This window comes from Myodes glareolus, chromosome 17 (assembly GCF_982192425.1).
Source record: "Myodes glareolus chromosome 17, mMyoGla1.1, whole genome shotgun sequence".
In the NCBI taxonomy this organism is placed as follows: domain Eukaryota; kingdom Metazoa; phylum Chordata; class Mammalia; order Rodentia; family Cricetidae; genus Myodes; species Myodes glareolus.
Window position 1 is genome coordinate 13,161,191 of NC_142042.1, and position 18,268 is coordinate 13,179,458.

Genomic DNA, 18,268 nt, shown 5'->3' on the forward strand with positions numbered 1-18,268 from the left:
GACTTAAACGAGCCATGGAAAAGAATGCTGAGGCCGGAATGGCCCAGAAGTACACATAACTAGCTATCTATCACTGGCATGGCCGTTTAACTCTCCTGGGAGGTCACTTCCATCATGGAAAATGGGAGAATTTGATCAGATAGATACCTTATGGATTTCCTTCGTGCTCTGAGTTCAGATTTAAAAATTCAAATCACAGCTCTAAAAAGGCACTGTTTTGTAAATGCCTTTGCTTTCAGGCAGCGTCTATGCCTCCTTTTAAAAGTGGCTAAATTCAGCAGGTATTTATTGAGTATCAGGTTTCATGGCATCTGTTACATGCTAGGAATTCAGAGGCAAAGTTCCTGGTCACAAGACACTTACTGTGTGCCGATGGATGTGACCCAATAGCCAACATGTGCTGCGCTTCCATGGAAGCACAAAGAACACATTTGCAAATAATAATAATAAAAAAACCCAGGTGTTTATTTTTCAAGGACTGTTTGTTTCTCCATGTGTGAGATGTTTTAGGTCCTAATTGATTCAGCAGTCACTGGTCCGCCCGGATAGTTAGCGATACGACTCTTGCAGACCATTCCATTGTTCTGATGAGAGACCCAAATTATTTTCAGATGAAAAGCATGGAAAACACCGATCTGGTGTACACACAAGGAAAAGAATCATGTCATTACCAGACAGGCTTCTCAGAGACCATCTGAAGTTCCCCCCGACAGAACTGTTTTAGCCTGGGATGGTAAGTTCTCAAGGCTAGCATGCTGAAGGTACAGATTGACGGCGTACACACCAATACCCATTCCAAGTGCTACACCTTTGAAGGTGGCCTTAAATATTTGCTTAGCTGGGCTTGGTGGTGGGCATTAAGTAATCCCAAGACTCAGAAAGCTACTTACTCAAGCATGGCTCAGATAACTTCTGCCAGTTATTCTGACCCCAGGTGGGGCCAGCACAGTAGCATTATGGCAGTTGGGGGCCACAAAGGATGGCATGAATTTTGGCGGATGTGTGAAGGATGCTCTGAAGAATAAAGCCACCCTCTCGCTATCTTTCCTGACCATGGAAGCCCAGAATGGTACTGCAGTCTTCGAGAAAAAAAGCAAGTGGGAAACACTGTACGTCAAATGTAGCATGTCTGAGTATGTTAGAGGAGTTAGAGGCAGTTAACCAGTTAGATTCCCATCACTTGGCTGCCTACCACTACATGGGATGGGCATTGAGGACAGATGGTAAGTTCTTTTTTATAAAGAATTCAAATAAAGCTCTACTTCTAGCATATTTTCATGTATGTGCTTCGCTTCAAACATTCAAATGTCAAAATATAAACAAGAAGATTCAGCATCTACCGGCTTTTCACAACTAGAATGTTCTTTAGACTTGGATGGACATTGAAAGCAGTTATTAATAGCACGACACACAAAGCACTTTATGACTATGAGAGAGATTTTAAAAGGTCTTTTTTTTACTAATGCTAGAAGGATTGTTGTGCCAATATTCATCCATTGACAAGTAACTATTTAACCAATACCAAGATTCTGGCCTCTGTCTTGGATCAGTTAGACTAGAACGGATTACTTCTTATAGTTACTGTCATTGTAACAGAAAGAAAGTAGGGAAGTTAGAAAGGCAATGTGGTCTTGTAGTGAAGGTTTCAATGCATGCATAACATTGCTCTTGCTATGGACTAAATGTGTGCTCCCCAAATTCACATGTTGACATTCCGACCTTAATGATGAAGCATAAAGGTTGCTCCTCTAGGGGGTAATGAGGTTTTGAGAGGGAAGACATTGAAGGGGATTAGTGCTCTTCTATAGGAGACCCCGAGAACTTGCCAGTCCCCTCTCTCTTAGTGAGGATACAGAAAGGAGTTGGCACACTGTAACACAGAGCTGCACCCTCACTAGAACCTGACCGTGCTGCCATCCTGACCCTGGACTCAGCCTCCAGAATGAAACTAGGCTATTTATAAACTACGTATCCCATGGTACTTAGCTATAGAAGCCTGGCCAAAGGGATTCTTGCCCTTGATTATATTTTATTTTGAGAATGTGTATATTAAAATGTCTCAAAACTAGCACCACTAGTTCCACAACTCAACTAAGAGTTGAGCACTTTTAAATATTCCTCTCTCACAGAGTAGCCTGTCCAGGAGGAACTAACAGAGGGTCTAAGGTGAAGGAAGCACACTGCTGTGTAAACTCTTGCCAGATGAACAACCAGGTTATTACCATAAGAAGGGAAAGTCACCCTCCAACCAACCCTCCATGCTCAAATATAATAAAAGTAGATGTATTCTGCGACACCAGACTTAACTTACTCATTTTATGTTAATTGGATAATAACCTTCATAAATCCATGGATGGAATGTCATTAAATAGAAAGGCAAATGATTCTGCAGGAGGTCTTTTTAGGGTACAGGTTTCCCCTTTGCTTGGATTGCAATGAAAAATGTGGAATATGGAACCCTTCTGGAAGTCTTCCATCCATGGGCACTCCACTAGTTCTCAGACTAGAGAAGGTGATCTAGTTCTTGGGACAAAGGGCTTTTTAAGGCTCTCCGTTAACTGAAATCTTGTTTTTTGTTTTTTGACTTTGATATTTTAAAGATGTTGCAAGGATAGCTATCACAGTACTGGGCCCCTCCACCTTCCTTTGAGCTGTTAACGTTAGGAACAGACACAAATTCAAGGCTTTATGCAACTACCCTCCCTCTCCTCTTTTCTAACCAAGGAAACTGCAATTCACTAACATCCACGAGTTTTGTGTTGAGAGGAAAAGAGGGCTTTGGCTTGAGTCCTCGACTTTGAGGCCCACACGAGCTTTCCTGTGTGTTTGTCTCACAGGAATCTTTGCAGGATGGGAGATCTCTGCTCTCACTTCTTTCTAGGGGAACCCACTCTCACGCGCCCCATGAATGAATCCGTTAGTTAGTATTAACTGTATACTCATTTATAAAAACTTATAATTAACAAAAAATTCCAGAGCAATAGATTTTGTATACTATGAGACTCAGGAAATTAAGTCGACTCTGGTTCTGCTGCTAGTGAGTTCTGTGATCTTAGGCAACACATAATCTCTCTGGGATTTAAACTTCATTTTTCAAACAAGATCCCTGTCCAGATTATTTTTTTAAGGAGCCTTTTCCAAATCTAAAAAAAAAAATAAAGTTTTGCAAAAACAAGATGACAGCAATTGGACAGGACTCATCTGGCCACCAGAAGAATCCTTAATGATTAATACACCATCAGTGGCTGTCCTTGTAGCAATTAATGCTCGTATAAACTCCAAGAGGTCCTAAATTGTGCCATTGGATTGCATGTGCCAACACACCCCCGCAGAGAGCAACTGGTTTCCTTGGATCACGCAGAAATCAAGGCATGGTCTCAGTTCCTTTTGGCTTCAGCACATAGGGACAGCTCACCAGCTCATTGGAAAGACAGTTGTCCCATAAAAGAATTTGATTTTCATTGCTATAATTTTAACAGATACCAATAAGAGCAAGAAAGTCTCTTTTGCATGAGATATGTCAAAAAGAGAAAAAGGAAACCTGACAAACATGAAAGTTTTAATTAGAAAGCCTTAGGCACTTTAGGATAAAACCTAGGCAAGTCTCTGTGTTCTTGGGTAGCATGTAGCACTGTTCTGTGAGTTTAGAACTTGTTCCACAACTTTTTCCATTGTATACATTAAAAACGCTAAGCGAAAGTGAAGGCTATCATGTTTCTCTGCCTTACTTTTTCCTCATCCAGGCCAGTTTTTAATGCTTTCACTAACTATTCATCGATTCTTGTTTATTTAATGTGTGTGTGCGTTTGTGTATATATAAGTGCATATGTGTGTACCGGTGCATGTTATTTGTATGAGCACATACATGTGGAAGACAGAGGATAACTTTAGGTATTGTTCCCCAGGCTCTGCTCACTTTTAAAAAACAGATTAATTTCATTTTAATATTATACATAGGTGTAATCTATTTTTAAATTTGCTGGGTGGAGGCATGTGCACACAAGTACAGGTGCCCCATGGTGCCAGAAGTGGGCATTTGATCCCATGGAGCTGGTCCTACATGGATGTGAAATGCCCCTTCCCACTGACCTGCCACTTGCTAAGGGATCCACCTGTCTCTTCTTCTTGTCATATTTTACACATGCCTTGACTTTTAAAATATGGGTTCTGGGGAATCCAATGCAGGTCCCCATGCTTACAGGGTCAGTAATTTACTGACTGAGCTATAGCCCTAACTCCTATATTTTTTTAAATTAGGGAATCCGATGTGATGTTACTACTATATAACCTGAATGTTTTAAAAGGCATCTATGTGACTGAACAACCACTGAACTTGTATTCCCTCGATCTGATCCAGCTTCATCTTACTGCTTGACTCTTCCAGTCAGAAGCACAAATCGGAGTGAAGACTCCTTTATAAATGAGAAGAAACGTAAACTCGCCATTGGGTCTCTCCCATCCCTATGAAATTTAAAGTTAAGCTACAATACATTTTCTTAAACACTGAATTTTAAGGGGCCAGGAGTGTATCTTAGAAACAGAGCACTTTCTTAGAGTGTCAGAGGCCCTGAGTTCAAGCCCTATAAAGAAACTTTAACCTTGAAACAGTAGCATGTGAAGTCAGAATGTCGTGAGAAGCAGGGTAGTCATGGATTGAGGGTGTAAAGTCTCCTGCTATGTATGCTGAGGCCAGGTGTTTCTGGGAGAGGTGTGTGCCTGGGTCCAGGTGTGTCTGTTCTGGAAAGATATATGCTTGGGACCAGGTGTGTCTGGGACAGGTGTGTGCTTGAGGCCAGGTGTGTCTGGGAGAGGTGTGTGTGTGTGTGTGTGTGTGTGTGTGTGTGTGTGTGTGTGTGTTTGAAGCCAGGTGTGTCTGGGAGAGGTGTGTGTTTGAGGCTAGGTGTGTCTGGGAGAGGTGTATGTGTGTGTGTGTGTGTATGTGTGTGTGACCAGGTATGTCTGGAGAGGTGTGTGTTTGGGTCCAGGTGTGTCTGGGAGAGGTGTGTGTTTAGGCCAGCTCTGTCTGGAAGTTTAATTTTAGAAAACCAACAGAGTTGTCATTTGATTGATAACAAATAATTGATTTGTTTTATGGAAAACAATCTCCTTTATCAATTGTTGAGTCTATGTGACATAACCACATAGATAACTCAGATAGATTCTTTGCCTGGACAAACTTCCATCAGGCTCCTCCCCCTGGGCCTGCCCTGTCCAGGTTCTCTGATCCCTCTGGACATGGCATCCCTCACTGCCCACCTCCACGTGATGTCTGATCACACCAGGACTGCCGCTAGCCTGCTTATCTGGACTGCCCCTTACTCCTAAGGCTGTTCTTGGTAATTTTCCGTCCACTGATCCTCACCCTGCTCCTTGCCTATATATTCAGAAGCAAACCCAATTTCTGTCTGACTCCAAACCCTCATTATGGAGATACCTATACCTATTATGATTGTTATGAATAGTTTTTATTATCCTCCTTGAACAAGTCTTCAATGGTTTTCTACACCTGGGTCTATTTGACTGATTGTTTTAAGTGTACAATGCTGGTACCGCCATTGGAAAGCTCCGTAACAGACTCCCTTAGGGATATCCTTACAAGGCCAGGATTAGTAAAGCGCAATGTAGATTCTAGTCAGAAGGTATGAGCTGCTCAGTTATGGCTTAGCATACTTTTTTGACAGACAGCCTCCCACCCCCAGGCTTACAGTGATTTCCATTCAGGACAGCCAATGATTATTTGAATGATAATAAACAGCATTCTCTGGTGTGTCCACTTTCCAAAGTCAACAAGTCTCACTTACTTCAGATCCTCTCTCTCCCTTCAGTCCTTGTCCACCCTGGTCTCCCGGTTCACCCTTTAATAGAAGCCAAGAGAGAAATACCATGTAAGGCAAATAAGAAATGAGCTATATGAATGTGATTTCCTTTGATTGTTGGAATGATAGAATACTTGCAAAACATACTGGGGGCCCTTGTTGTCCAGTGGCACCTCGGAGTCCTGGCACACCCATATGGCCCTAGGAATAGAAGAGATTCTATTAATTCAAGTATACTCAGTCATGTGACCTAGACAGTTCTCACTTAAATGGAAGCATAGTATTCTAGAACCCAATTTAAATATAAAGTCTTATTTGAAATAGGATAGAACATATAGTCAAGGCATAGTTTGATGATTTTGGTATATTATGCTGGATATATATAGTTTTTGGTTTTGTTTTCTAAAATGTGAGCTAATACAGAGGACTGGATGGTGGGTTAGGATGGTACCTAATCTTTGAACCCTGTAAATGTGGTACTATTCAGAACAAGAGTCTTTATAGATGTGGCTACATGTGGTGGTTTGAAACAAACAGCCCTCAAAGGGAGTGGCACTATTAGGAGGTGTGGCTCTGTTAGAGGAAGTGTGTCACTGTGGGGGTGGGCTCCGGGGTCTCTTTTGTTCAACCTTCCCTCAGTGTGACGATCAGTCAACTTTCGGCTACCTTCTAGTCAAAATGTAGCCAGCACCACGTCTGTCTGGTTGCTGCCATGTTCCCCATCATGATGAAAATGGACTGAATCTCTAAAACTGTAAACCACTATCTCAATTAAATATTTTATTTATAAGAGTTGCCGTGATTATGGTGTCTCTTCACAGCAATAGAAACCCTAACTAAGACACTTTATTAAAGATCCCCAGAGAGTCTGAGTCAGCTACAAAGCTTGGGATGTTGATGGTCAGCCACAACTTTGTTGCCTGCTGACTTGGTAGGGAGACCTTTCCACAATGACCACGTAGCCATTTGACTCTATGAAGTCAAGGCACAGTTCTCACCAACAATAAACCAGTTCCTGAGCATTTCACTTCATACTCTGGGATATTTTGGTAAACACTTACAACGGGCCATTTTTGTGAAACAGCAAAACTTAAAGGTGATACAGAAAAGGGGTTTGTCAAATCTTGGGAAAGAGAGTAAGGAAAGGTGGTGAATTCTGTTTGCAGATAGTAGTGGAGGGATGAGCTGAATCAGACTGTGTGAGTCAAGTGGGGGACAAATGCAACCTTAGAGAATCCACCTTCAGGATGAAACGTGAGGACTTCATGGTCAAGGAAGAAGAGTGAGAAATAGAGACAGATTTATGTGGTATAACTGGTAGTGGATTTGAGAGGCCTATGACTGGGGACAGGGAGTCTAGTTAGACAGCTATTAAAATAAGTCAGACAAAAGACATCTTAAGAAGATGAGTTTAATGATGGCCATTATCTGTCTACCTGCTTGTCCAACCAACTTGGCTAATCTAGGTCTGTCTTACAGTAGTGAACACAGGGCATCAACCTTAAGGCAGAGAGGAACTGGATCAAGTAACCTACCAGTTCATTATTAAAAGCAAATTGTATGTAAGGCTTCCAACTAAACATTATACAAGATAGAACAAAGTTAGATTCTAATTGGGGAGCTAAGGTACCACGTACTTAAACCAACTAGCAAAAAAAAAAAATACAGAAACAAAAGACAGCAGAGTGTGTTGAGTGACCTATAAACATATATATTGTATGGTTGCAAAGGTCAAAGTTGCTCTTTGAGTCAGATGAGAGGAAAATTAGAGACACATTATAAACGACAGAGTCTCTGTAAGCAAGGATTATGTAATACTGGGAGCAGGAGAGGATCTTGTGAGCCAAACAGAGGAGACAAAGGTGACAGGGAAATCAAAGATGTAAACAGAGACAAGAGATGGCAGGCAGGAGCATAAAACACCATCCGCAGGAGCACAAGTCAGAAAGTAAGCCTGAGTAAGTCCTGCATACGGGCTAACCATTTCAGGGGATTAAGCGGATCTTAATCTAAGAAACGGAAGAAGCTAATGACTAACTTAAGTCATAGTGCTATAACGTTATCCATCTAGTTCTTCAACCAGTCTTCATGGGACTTCTACTGACTGCCAGGGGCTCGGCATCCTAGAAATTGGGACGTTGTAATGAAAAGGACAGACAAGCTCCTTATCCTATTAAGCCTGACATTTGGTGAAGACTAGTAATAAAGAAAACAAAAACAAATAAAAGGCGATGAGGTAACATAACATTTCAGTACCATGATAGAAACGAGACTGCATGGCAAAGCGATGGCTAGAGATCTCCTTTAGGTGGGGCAGGAAAAAGAGTTCTAGATCTGTTTAAGTAGGGTAGAAAGGGAAAGCCTCCCTGCTGATAACTCTCCAGCTGACATCACTATGGTGAGAAAAAAGCAATAGTGAGAAGAAGTCAACGCTAGGATGTGAAAAGAGCTCAGTGTCCTCTGCATCCAAAACAGAGTGCGTGGCTGAGTATTTATGGTGTTTGCTTTTGTTTGAAAACTGAACATAGTTTCAGGGAAATTCTGCTCAAATTTAGAAGCAAGGTGTGTGTGAAGCTTCCAGTGGTTACCTTATAGCCTTCGTCACCATGTTCTCCTCTGTCTCCTTGTTCCCCGATTGGACCCTGCGGAGAGTGCACACAAAGACAATCCGTTTCCTGACTGCAATTTCCGAGTACAGATGCTACAATTAGGGTGGTTTATCCTTTTGTCAAAAATAAAAGGATAATGTATAGTACATTTTTAAAATCTGCTATGTAACTGAAAATGATTGAATTTCAAGAGACATCAAACGTGCTATAGAATCAACCCTTGATCAATTAACTTAATTTATACACTGTTGCCATATGATTTCAAAACTTTTATATTCAGTTATTATATCCATAATTAATTATAACACAGATATAATTAGTATGAGGTTCACTGCTAAACAGGAAATTATATGAATAAAGTCTCATAATGATTCTGCTATGAAAAATATTGAAGAAATGATGCTTAATAAAACCATGAATTTTATGAGTATAATATATTATAAATCGTGTAGTTTTTAAATGTTAAATGGATTGAAATTTATGCAAGATTTAATTCCATTTACATTGCAGTCTTCTTCAACTAACCTAACAAAACAAAAAAAACACTTGTTTTTTTAAATACTTATCATATAAATGCTTTGACAAACTGTTCAAACTATAATCTTTAAAATTTACATGGAGCATTAGCTATTACATACTAGAACTTCCTGTCGGAACAGAAACTTAAATTGAGGTATGTTGGAAAAGCAGGAACTATTATAGATTGATTACTATATGCTACTGATAGATAAGAACACCTTACTCCCAGATGAACAGTTGATAGGCACATGGCAAAGAGAAGCTCTGACCCTATCTTATTCTGAGAATCTGGTTTAAGGCCCATGCCTGTCTCATGTCTACTGGGAAATCCTATCACAACTGGTTTTACTTTTAATGCACAGGTATTTATTACATTTTAGCAGACAGTCTTTGATTGACATTCCCAAACCTGGGAAAACAAATACTACTGTTCTCTACTCAGCATTTTTTTCTGTTTGCTGGGCAATTTTTATATTATTTCCATATATTGCCCACTAAGTTGTAGTGACCCCCAACCATAAAATCATTTTAGTCATTACTTTATAACTGTAATATTTCTATTGTTATGAATTGTAATACAAATATCTTATATACAGGGTATCTGATATGCAACCCCCAGAAAGGGTCAGGCCACCTCCCAAAGGGGTCATGACCCGTGGGTTGAGAGGTGCTGCTCTGAGTGGTTTAGACAGATTAAAACCTATTTCATAAAGACACATAAATATTTGCACAGAGAGATTACCTCTGTATGAAATGTCCCAACTTGAAACATTCTAGAATTTTCTATATTATTTTCTACAGTCAAATATCAATGGAAACTGTAACCATGGAGCCATATCAAAATATTGGGACTATACATTTTGATCCCATGCTTTCCAGTAACCTTTATTTTGAATTGCACTATGTGGAAAATGGAAACTATAACTAATATGCTTATTTCTGTGAAGTAGGTATTACTCATCCACTTGAGTTTACATACATTCTTCACCTATTATTTTAGCCTCAAATGGTCACAGAATTGGTTATTTGGATATCAAAAACAACACTAGTAGCTACTTTCCAAAAACAGTGGTTACAATTTGTCTTTAAAATGCTGGATTTGAAGACTATAGGTCCACAGTCTTGAAAAGCAATTGACTCTGACTGGTTTTAAAAGCTAGCAAATTACTTGGCAACTGTGGGTAAATTATTATAAACATATATAGATCATATTTTATAAAAATACTTCAGAAACAGATCCGATCTTGATAATTAAAGAAATATTTGCCCTAAAAAGTCTAAAGTATATTTGCTTTGGACAGTCTTTGTAAAAATTTGTCATGCATTCAATGTTGAAGGATTTCACAATTAATTTTCTTAAACATACATCTTGGCTAAGATTCTTGACTAATGTAGTTTTTCATATCTAAGATTGTTACATTATTTAGATGGTATGGAGATAAGTATTGCTTTACTATAAAGCCAAGTTATAAAACTAACCAGTTAGAACTTTGAGAAGATATGATTGGCATTAAAATTTTCTACGCAGGATAAAATTTCATTTTATCCTGAGGTACCAAAATAATTTTAGAAAAGACCTACTGGTTCACCTCGAGGCCCGGGAGGTCCTAGGACTTTGTTGTCTTCTCCTGGGTAGCCCTAAAATGAAAACAATAGTTTACTAACACAAATTAGTTAAGGAAGTCTATTCCAAATACTCTGTTATTGTCTAATGTGATCTTGACTTTAAGTGGAAACTTTATAGCTAAGAATTTAAGTGTATCATATTTTATATATAGCTATATTTATCATGTGTTCTACAGTTTGTATATTGTTGGGGAATATTTAACGATGTAAAGATGTGTTACATCTATTTGTGATGTGGAATATTTAACTACGTAAAGATGTGTTACATTTGTTTATGCTGTGGAATATCACTTTAACTGTGTAAAGGTTACATTTGTTTATGCTTCATTTGTTTAATTATGAAAAGATGTGTTGCTGTTTCATCTTGCCTGCCTAAGGCACCTGATTGGTCTAAAATAAAGCTGAATGGCCAATAGCTGGGTCAAAGAGGGATAGGCAAGGTCAGCAGGTAGAAAGAATAATTAGGAGGAGAAATCTAGGCTCGAGAACGGAAGAAGAGAAGAAAATGAGAGAGAAGGAGGAGACACCCGGGACCAGTGAGACAGTCACTAGTCAGCAGACACAGCGTAGATCATACAGAAATAAAAGTAAAAAGCCTCGAGGCAAAAGGTAGATAAAGACAAACAGGTCAATTTCAGTTTAAAGAGACAGCCGGAAACGAGCCTAAGCCAGGCCGAGCATTCAAAATTAAAAAGAAACTTCCATATCATGATTTGGGACCTGGTAGGTCAAAAAAGAAAGCTTAGTACAGAATATGGTTCTTGAAAGTGTTAATCTGCTTTAATTACATAGAATGCATCCTAGGAATTCTCGGAACATGCAGACCTTCGGTTAAACCATAAACCGAGTAATGCTCGAGTTATTCCTAGCTCAGTAGGAAATTAAACCTAAGCTAATATTTATGTGTTATGCTCATTTCATCCAGCACATCACATCTTCTTTCAATAAATAATTTTGATTTTATGAAACTGTGTATCACCTACACTCTCTCACCTTCATCTTTAATTAACCCATGGAAGATATTTTAATAATTTCCTTGAATTTTAGTTCCTTGGTATTTATATCCTCTTAGAATTTGCAAATTTTCCAACTTAAAAAGTGGTTCTTGTATCTCTTGTAATATTGCCATGCATGCATTTAGGAAGTAATCATAGATCTACTACACAACTTTGGAATTAAAGGGACAACACACACGCACACAAACAACACACGCACACAAACACACACGCATACAAACACACACGCATACAAACACACGCACACAAACACACATACCTTTTCTCCTTTAGGTCCTGGCAACCCAGAGGGTCCTGGTGGACCGTGATGGCCCTATAAGAAGAGGAACAAATAAAGAGACAGTCTCCAGACCGCATGGTCATGGACTATCTAATGCTACCAGTCCATGCTATTACACATTTCAGTGTTCTGAGAAGAAAAGTAAGGCACACTTGGAGCTGAAGAATTAAATAGACCACAACGCTTTATCAAGAAAACAAGCCTTCTTTATAAGCAACAGGGTTTACTTTATTTTCTTAAACTTATTAGAACTTTCATTTTTGTTTTTTGGTGGTGGATAAGTGCATAGACACATATATATGTAGTGAAGGTGTAAAATCCAGTGTGAATCTCCACAATATCCATTCCAACTGTACAGAAGTTTATTGAGATGTGTAGACCTTGGGTCTAATCTCAGTGAATGATGCTTTTCATTTGCATGCTTTTTATAATAAAGTTTTAATAAAGAAAAGTGAATCTTAATTTGCACATTTGGGATATAAACTAAAATGCTTTCTTGTCTTGAACAAATACATATATGCATATATTTAAAATTAGAAATGTTTACTCTGTATCCTGGTATTCCTGGTTCTCCATCAGGTCCCATCAATCCTAATGGACCCTAAAAATCAAAATAAATATAAGAGAGAAAATAAACAAGTGAACTGTTAAGCATCTATGTCTATTATTGAAACCTTTATCTTTAGATTTTTCTACCTAGTATAATTGGGAAAACAGAAATATGACACCCCAATTTTTGTCTGTTTCTTTTGAACTGCAGAAGTCCTACAAGCAATGTCTCTGGTTCATTTCTGGTACGTGGCTATTAAAAACCATGCTCACTTATTGGAATACTGCTGGACTCTAGAAGGTTCTTGGAAATGCAGTTCGTGTCTGTCAAAGTTTGTGGTCACTGGATATCAGAAAGTGGAACCTGATAGTGTTTGATATTGTGACTTTGGGATTCAGAGCAGCTCCATCCTCATAGATGATTCCAGATGCTTCCTGGAGCATGGCTTTAATACGGGCCAAAGTTGACAGATGAGAAATACTGGCAACATGTGTGATAAGATTATTGTTATCAGTATTTTACAGAAGATCAAGTGATATAAATTAAAAACTGATTAGGAAACTCTCCTAATCTATTCAAAAGATGACTCAGACAGGTGAAAAACAGATAAAGTAGTGATAGTAAAAATGGCTTATTTCTCTCATTATCTAAGAGTTTGCACACGGGATTCTCTTGTTTGGGTCTCAAAACAAAGAGGAGGTAAGGAAATGATGACATAGAGTAGGTATGTGCTTTGCCATGTACTGTGCTAAGGAGCTGTGAGGATCTGTGTGCAGCGTCACACCTGACCAAGCTGTTCCACTGTATCCACATACAATGCACAGTTTGATATATTTCTAAAAAAAAATTCATGCTACAATTATTAACCATGAATCAGGACTTTTAGGAAGATTTGGATTGGAACACATTTCAGTTTGAGAAAGAACTACGAAAAGTCAATTTAAATAAGAATTCAGACATGATACATTATAGAGATTTTTCTACTTGAATGTATTGATTCAGTCACAGTAATAACTAAAAGAAACACAAGAAAAATTGCTAGGGCTTTTTAAGAAGATTGTATTAGATTGAGATGAATGAATGACATGAGAAAGAGAAGGGGAGAGTCGAAAGAAATTTATTTAATTGAATTAATTCTGGAAGATAAGCATAGTTTCTGAGCCAAAATTTTGTGATTTGAGGCCAAAATTAGGTCTGAAATATGCAAGGCAGAAAGTCATTTCTGGTGTGCAAATGGTTTCAGAGAAGTTTCAAACTCTGAAATAAAGAGATTGAAGGGGCCAGGTGGAGTCAACTTGATGGATTTGGAAAAGGAGTCGGAAGCTTTTCCTGTTTCCTTGCTTGTTCTGGGTACCCGACAGCAGCAGCGTTTCCTTAGAGGTTAAACGAGGCAGCGTGGCAACGGTGTCCAGACAGTGGACATGACTGAAAGCCGCTGCTGGCTCGAAGGGCGGATAAATGGTAGCTGCTATTAGAAGAAATGAACCGTGTGCAGCGTAATGGAAATCCCATGGTCCTCAACGTCCCTAAGAGCGTATCTGCCGATACACAGACGTTATGGTGCTAGGGGAGGGTTTAGCAACTTCTTTAGACATCACTGGGAGAGGAAGAGAGGACCACAGATGTGAGAAGCTCAGTGAATGGGCTTCGTATAATAGAAATAGGTGGGATTTGTGGTCACACACCCACAGAGAGCACACAGCTTTATAAATGTCCAGCACCTAATGGTTTCAAACAAAATTTTATCAAGTTCTTCAAGGAAGGAATCCCAGATTACATTCTCTGAGTGGGATGAGACACAATTAGGAAGGAGCAAGAGACTTTAAAAAAAGAAACTACTTGAATTTACAATTCTTCAGCACAACTCTTCCTGGGAAGAAAACCAAATCCGGACTTACAGGCTGTTTCTAAGTGGATGCTGGGAAAATACCAACATAAAAGCAAGAGGAATTTAGCCAGTGCCAGACAGGAAAAGGTAGATTAAAATGTATTCACGAAAGAAGAACAAAGGGGCCTCCCTGTGGTCACTGAACACTTGTAGAAGGTTCTAAGTTTTCTCTAACGTCTCAGCTATTTCATTATCTTCGGGTTCAATGTTTGAGGGGCCCTGAGGTTTTGGAGGTGTTCAAGTGGCTTATTTTCTAATATTCTGTGTGTTTCTTGTTGTGATTTGCACATCTCTTGGGATGGATGTGCCCCTCGGTTATATTTCTTTCTTGTAAGCCTATCTTTTGGGTGTTTCTTTAGCCTTCTGTGAGTCTTCTCCTGTGATACTAACATCTGCTTAGGAGAAGCAGGCGGCACTCACAGATACAATAATCTGACAACCACTGTTGTTAAAATGCCTGAAATTACGTGAGCTTCACCCCAGTAAGGAAAGGGGGGCACGGAAGAGCCAGGGGACTTTTAGTGTAAATGTGACAACGGGATTTTCCCAACCCAGTGCGCTAATAAGAATCAAAAGGAGGAGAGATGGGCAAGGGGCAAACAGGAAAAGCACGAGACAGCAACAAAGGGGTGGGAGAACTCAGTATCGACTCGTGAAAGGATGAAAGTAAATTCCACACCTGTCTTCCTGCTCACAAACTCAAAATGCAGCAAAGACGAGAATGCAATAACTGAAACTCTGATATAAGCAAATGTGGTAGATTATAGCAAAATTCATACTCTCCTAGTTGAAACTGTCATTTAAGAATGAAAGGACATTTCTCTAGAGGAGGAAAGTCTGTTTTGGAAAGGATACTCCACCACGAGACCTCAGGAGTGTTCTCACTAGGGACAGTTTCAGCTTCACATCTAAGAGCTCCAGTCCTTACCGCTCTCCAAGTTCCAGTCAATGTAATAAGTCAGGAGAATAAACAGAAATATGAGAGCAACGGGTAAGTGGAAAGATACCTCCCGCTTCCCGTAGAAAGGCCAGGTAGTGGGAGGAACTGAGGAGCTGAGGCTAAAGTTCACAACAAGATGGGCATCAGAGCCAGGCGTCTCTGAGGGACCTCAACGGACACAACAGCATGACAGACAGAACAGGATGCTAGGACCAGCAATAGACTGACTGACTGTATGAAACCACAGAGTATTTGGGTTTAGTTACAGTAAAAGCAGCCTTACCCTAAAGTGCAAAATACATTGAGTGTTCAATAACAGAATTAAGGAAACAATAAGTGGGGGAAGACAAACATCTATCTCCCATAACTAAGAAAGAAAAAAATCTCCACATGGCTTAAAGAATTAAAAACAACGTTATAAATATTTTAGGATAAGAATATGGATGAAAATCTTTCAACTTTTGTTGGAGATAGAATTTCTTTCTTTCTTTTTGTTTTATATTTTTATTTATTCTTTGAGAATTTCATATATGTCTACAATTAATTATTGTCAAATCCACTCCCAAGCCTTTCCAACTCTTCCAGGATCCCACTACTACATATCCGTCTCTGTTCTTAACCTCTGAGTCTAGTTAGGTTTCTCTGTAGCTTTGGAGCCTGTCCTGGAACTAGCTCTTATAGACCAGGCTGGCCTCGAACTCACAGAGATCTGCCTGCCTCTGCCTCCCGAGTGCTGGAGTTAAAGGCGTGCACCACCACTGCCTGGCTGGAGATAGAATTTCTAATGAAGTATAAAATCCAGAAAATATAAATAAAATATTGACAACTTTGGCTATTAAAATTAAAATGCTCTATTCATCAAAAATACAGAAAATTAATAGGTAATTGACAAAATGGAATCACTTATAATTTATTTTGCAACATGTTTCACAAATTTTATATCATCACTTCAGATTTCTGAGTAATGATTACAAATTAGCAAGATAAAATACTCACCAAGTAGACATATGTACTGTTTGTGTGTGTATATATAGGAATTAATAGGATTTTTTCAGAGAAAAATAGGCATATTACATAGTTATAACAAGGGGAATTTAAATATAAAAGTAAAAATTATATATATTTTATCTAAAAATGATATATATTTATCAAGTTATCAAACCCTAAATCATTACTATGAAATATAAACAGTGGGGACTAGAGCTTTGGAAAATCGACTCAGCAGGCTATTTGCATATTTTTGTGCATCTATAGTGATATGTAACAATAATAATCAAGGGAAAGAAATTCATAAATCTGAGAGGGAGCTGGGGGCATGGGAGAGATGGGAGGGAGGGGACACAGTTAGGGCGAGGAGAGAGGAAGTGATGTAATTACATTTTAATTAAAAGTATATTTAAAAAATTTAAAGGTGAATAGTCTTACAGGAAAAATTTCAAAGTAGAAACTTACATTAAGGGTACTATTTGGGGCTGCAATAATTCTTATGTTTATTAAAACTTAATCACATTATATAATGTTTTTAAAACATAGGCAAAAGGCAGAGAAATAGTGACATAACATGATGTAAGACCTGGGTGCTAAGGTGTCAGTAAGTCATGGTAAATTTTCTTGAGAAAGCAAACAGATTATTCAACGGTCCCCTTCGCCTTGGTGACAGGGCTGGCACTGAGCGTTTAAATGGAGATGCAGTCAATGCACCTACATGAGTTCATGGGGTGGAAGACTGTCTTTTGAATATCTTTCTTTCACATTGTCATATCCTGAGCCGATCAGGCACACACCAGCAGCCCTGGTTTGCTGTGTCGGGTTCAGAAGCACCAGGCTTCAGCGCCCCGTGTCAGGCAAAGTTCATGCAAAGAAGAGATATAAATAGCTGTGAGGCAGATTTCTTCCAGCTGTTTAGGAAGATAATCTCAAGTTAAAGCCGGGTGGGTCCTAGCAGTGAATGGAAACACGTTTCAAGTTCACTTAAGTTTGGTAGCCATTTGCCAACATGACAACAGCTTCAGACAGATATTAAATCCCGATTGGAAGGGCTCAGTGTATAAACTTTCCTACTTAACTTTGGAGCTAAAATCAGATTTTTAAAACCTCATTTCATATTTTATTTCCATTTTCAATTTTCCTTTTCCTTTTGCATGTCCAAAACCCACTAAGCTGTTTAATACTGTGGAATGCCCGCGACTCCCGCCATCCCGCAGAGGTAGATTATTTTCAATGGAACCTTTGCATCCTCTGTAAAGTCAATCAAGGATGACGCTTTAAGAGCGTGGATACCGTTCTTTTCCATCCACAGTGACTCGGTGCTGAAAAGAAATCAAATACTGACCACAGCACCTCTTGTTCCTCTGGCGCCCTTAGGGCCACTCTCCCCAGCTTTTCCAGGGGAGCCTCGGCTTCCAACTTCTCCCACGGGTCCTGCTTGTCCTTTTTCACCCTGTGGATGACATTAGCATAACTGAAAAGAAATGTATTAATTAATTTAATTATATCATATGCTTGAATGCTACTAGAGGGTAGGTAGAAAGCGGAATTCTATTGGTTACTGCTATTGCTATTGTTTATCTTGATTTGTGGGTCAGGGTCTCACTGTGACCTTGAGCTTTCTAGGCAGACCAGGTTGGTCCTGACCTTGTAGGTGACCTTCCTGTTTTTGCTGCCTGACTGCTGGAATTAATTACAGATGTATGCAATCACAGCTGACCTAAAGAAAATACTATCACATGTTATTTGAAAAACAATAACAACTTTGAAAAGCGACTAAGACGTCTTTTTTTCTTTTTAACCAACCAACAGGATGGATCTTCTTTTGTTACATCTGTCTCCCTTTTGCAAGTGTGTATTGTAATCTCCATCATGGGGTGTTCCCGTCTATAGAGAGCTTCAGCTTCCCAGAGGTCTACTGCACTCAGGAAAGAATCAAGCGCGGCTCTGGCCATTCAGGATCGTCTCTCACCTGCTCACAGTGTGCCTGCAAGACTCCTTGTCATTTCTTACAGCACTTCATGTCCTTCAGAAACT

At 39.2% G+C, this 18,268-nt stretch overlaps 1 protein-coding gene across 1 annotated transcript in view; it reads right to left on the reverse strand.

The window, feature by feature from the left end:
- Col24a1 (collagen type XXIV alpha 1 chain) overlaps nt 1-18,268 on the reverse strand; it is a 256,486-nt gene that overhangs the window by 59,272 nt on the left and 178,946 nt on the right. Inside the window, exons 39-45 of the mRNA XM_087897474.1 lie at nt 17,577-17,684; nt 12,414-12,467; nt 11,846-11,899; nt 10,526-10,582; nt 8,405-8,458; nt 5,964-6,017; nt 5,802-5,855 (exon numbers count right to left, since the gene is read on the reverse strand). Of these exons, the coding sequence (XP_087753600.1) occupies nt 5,802-5,855; nt 5,964-6,017; nt 8,405-8,458; nt 10,526-10,582; nt 11,846-11,899; nt 12,414-12,467; nt 17,577-17,684 (435 nt within the window). The remainder of the gene's footprint in view (nt 1-5,801; nt 5,856-5,963; nt 6,018-8,404; nt 8,459-10,525; nt 10,583-11,845; nt 11,900-12,413; nt 12,468-17,576; nt 17,685-18,268) is intronic.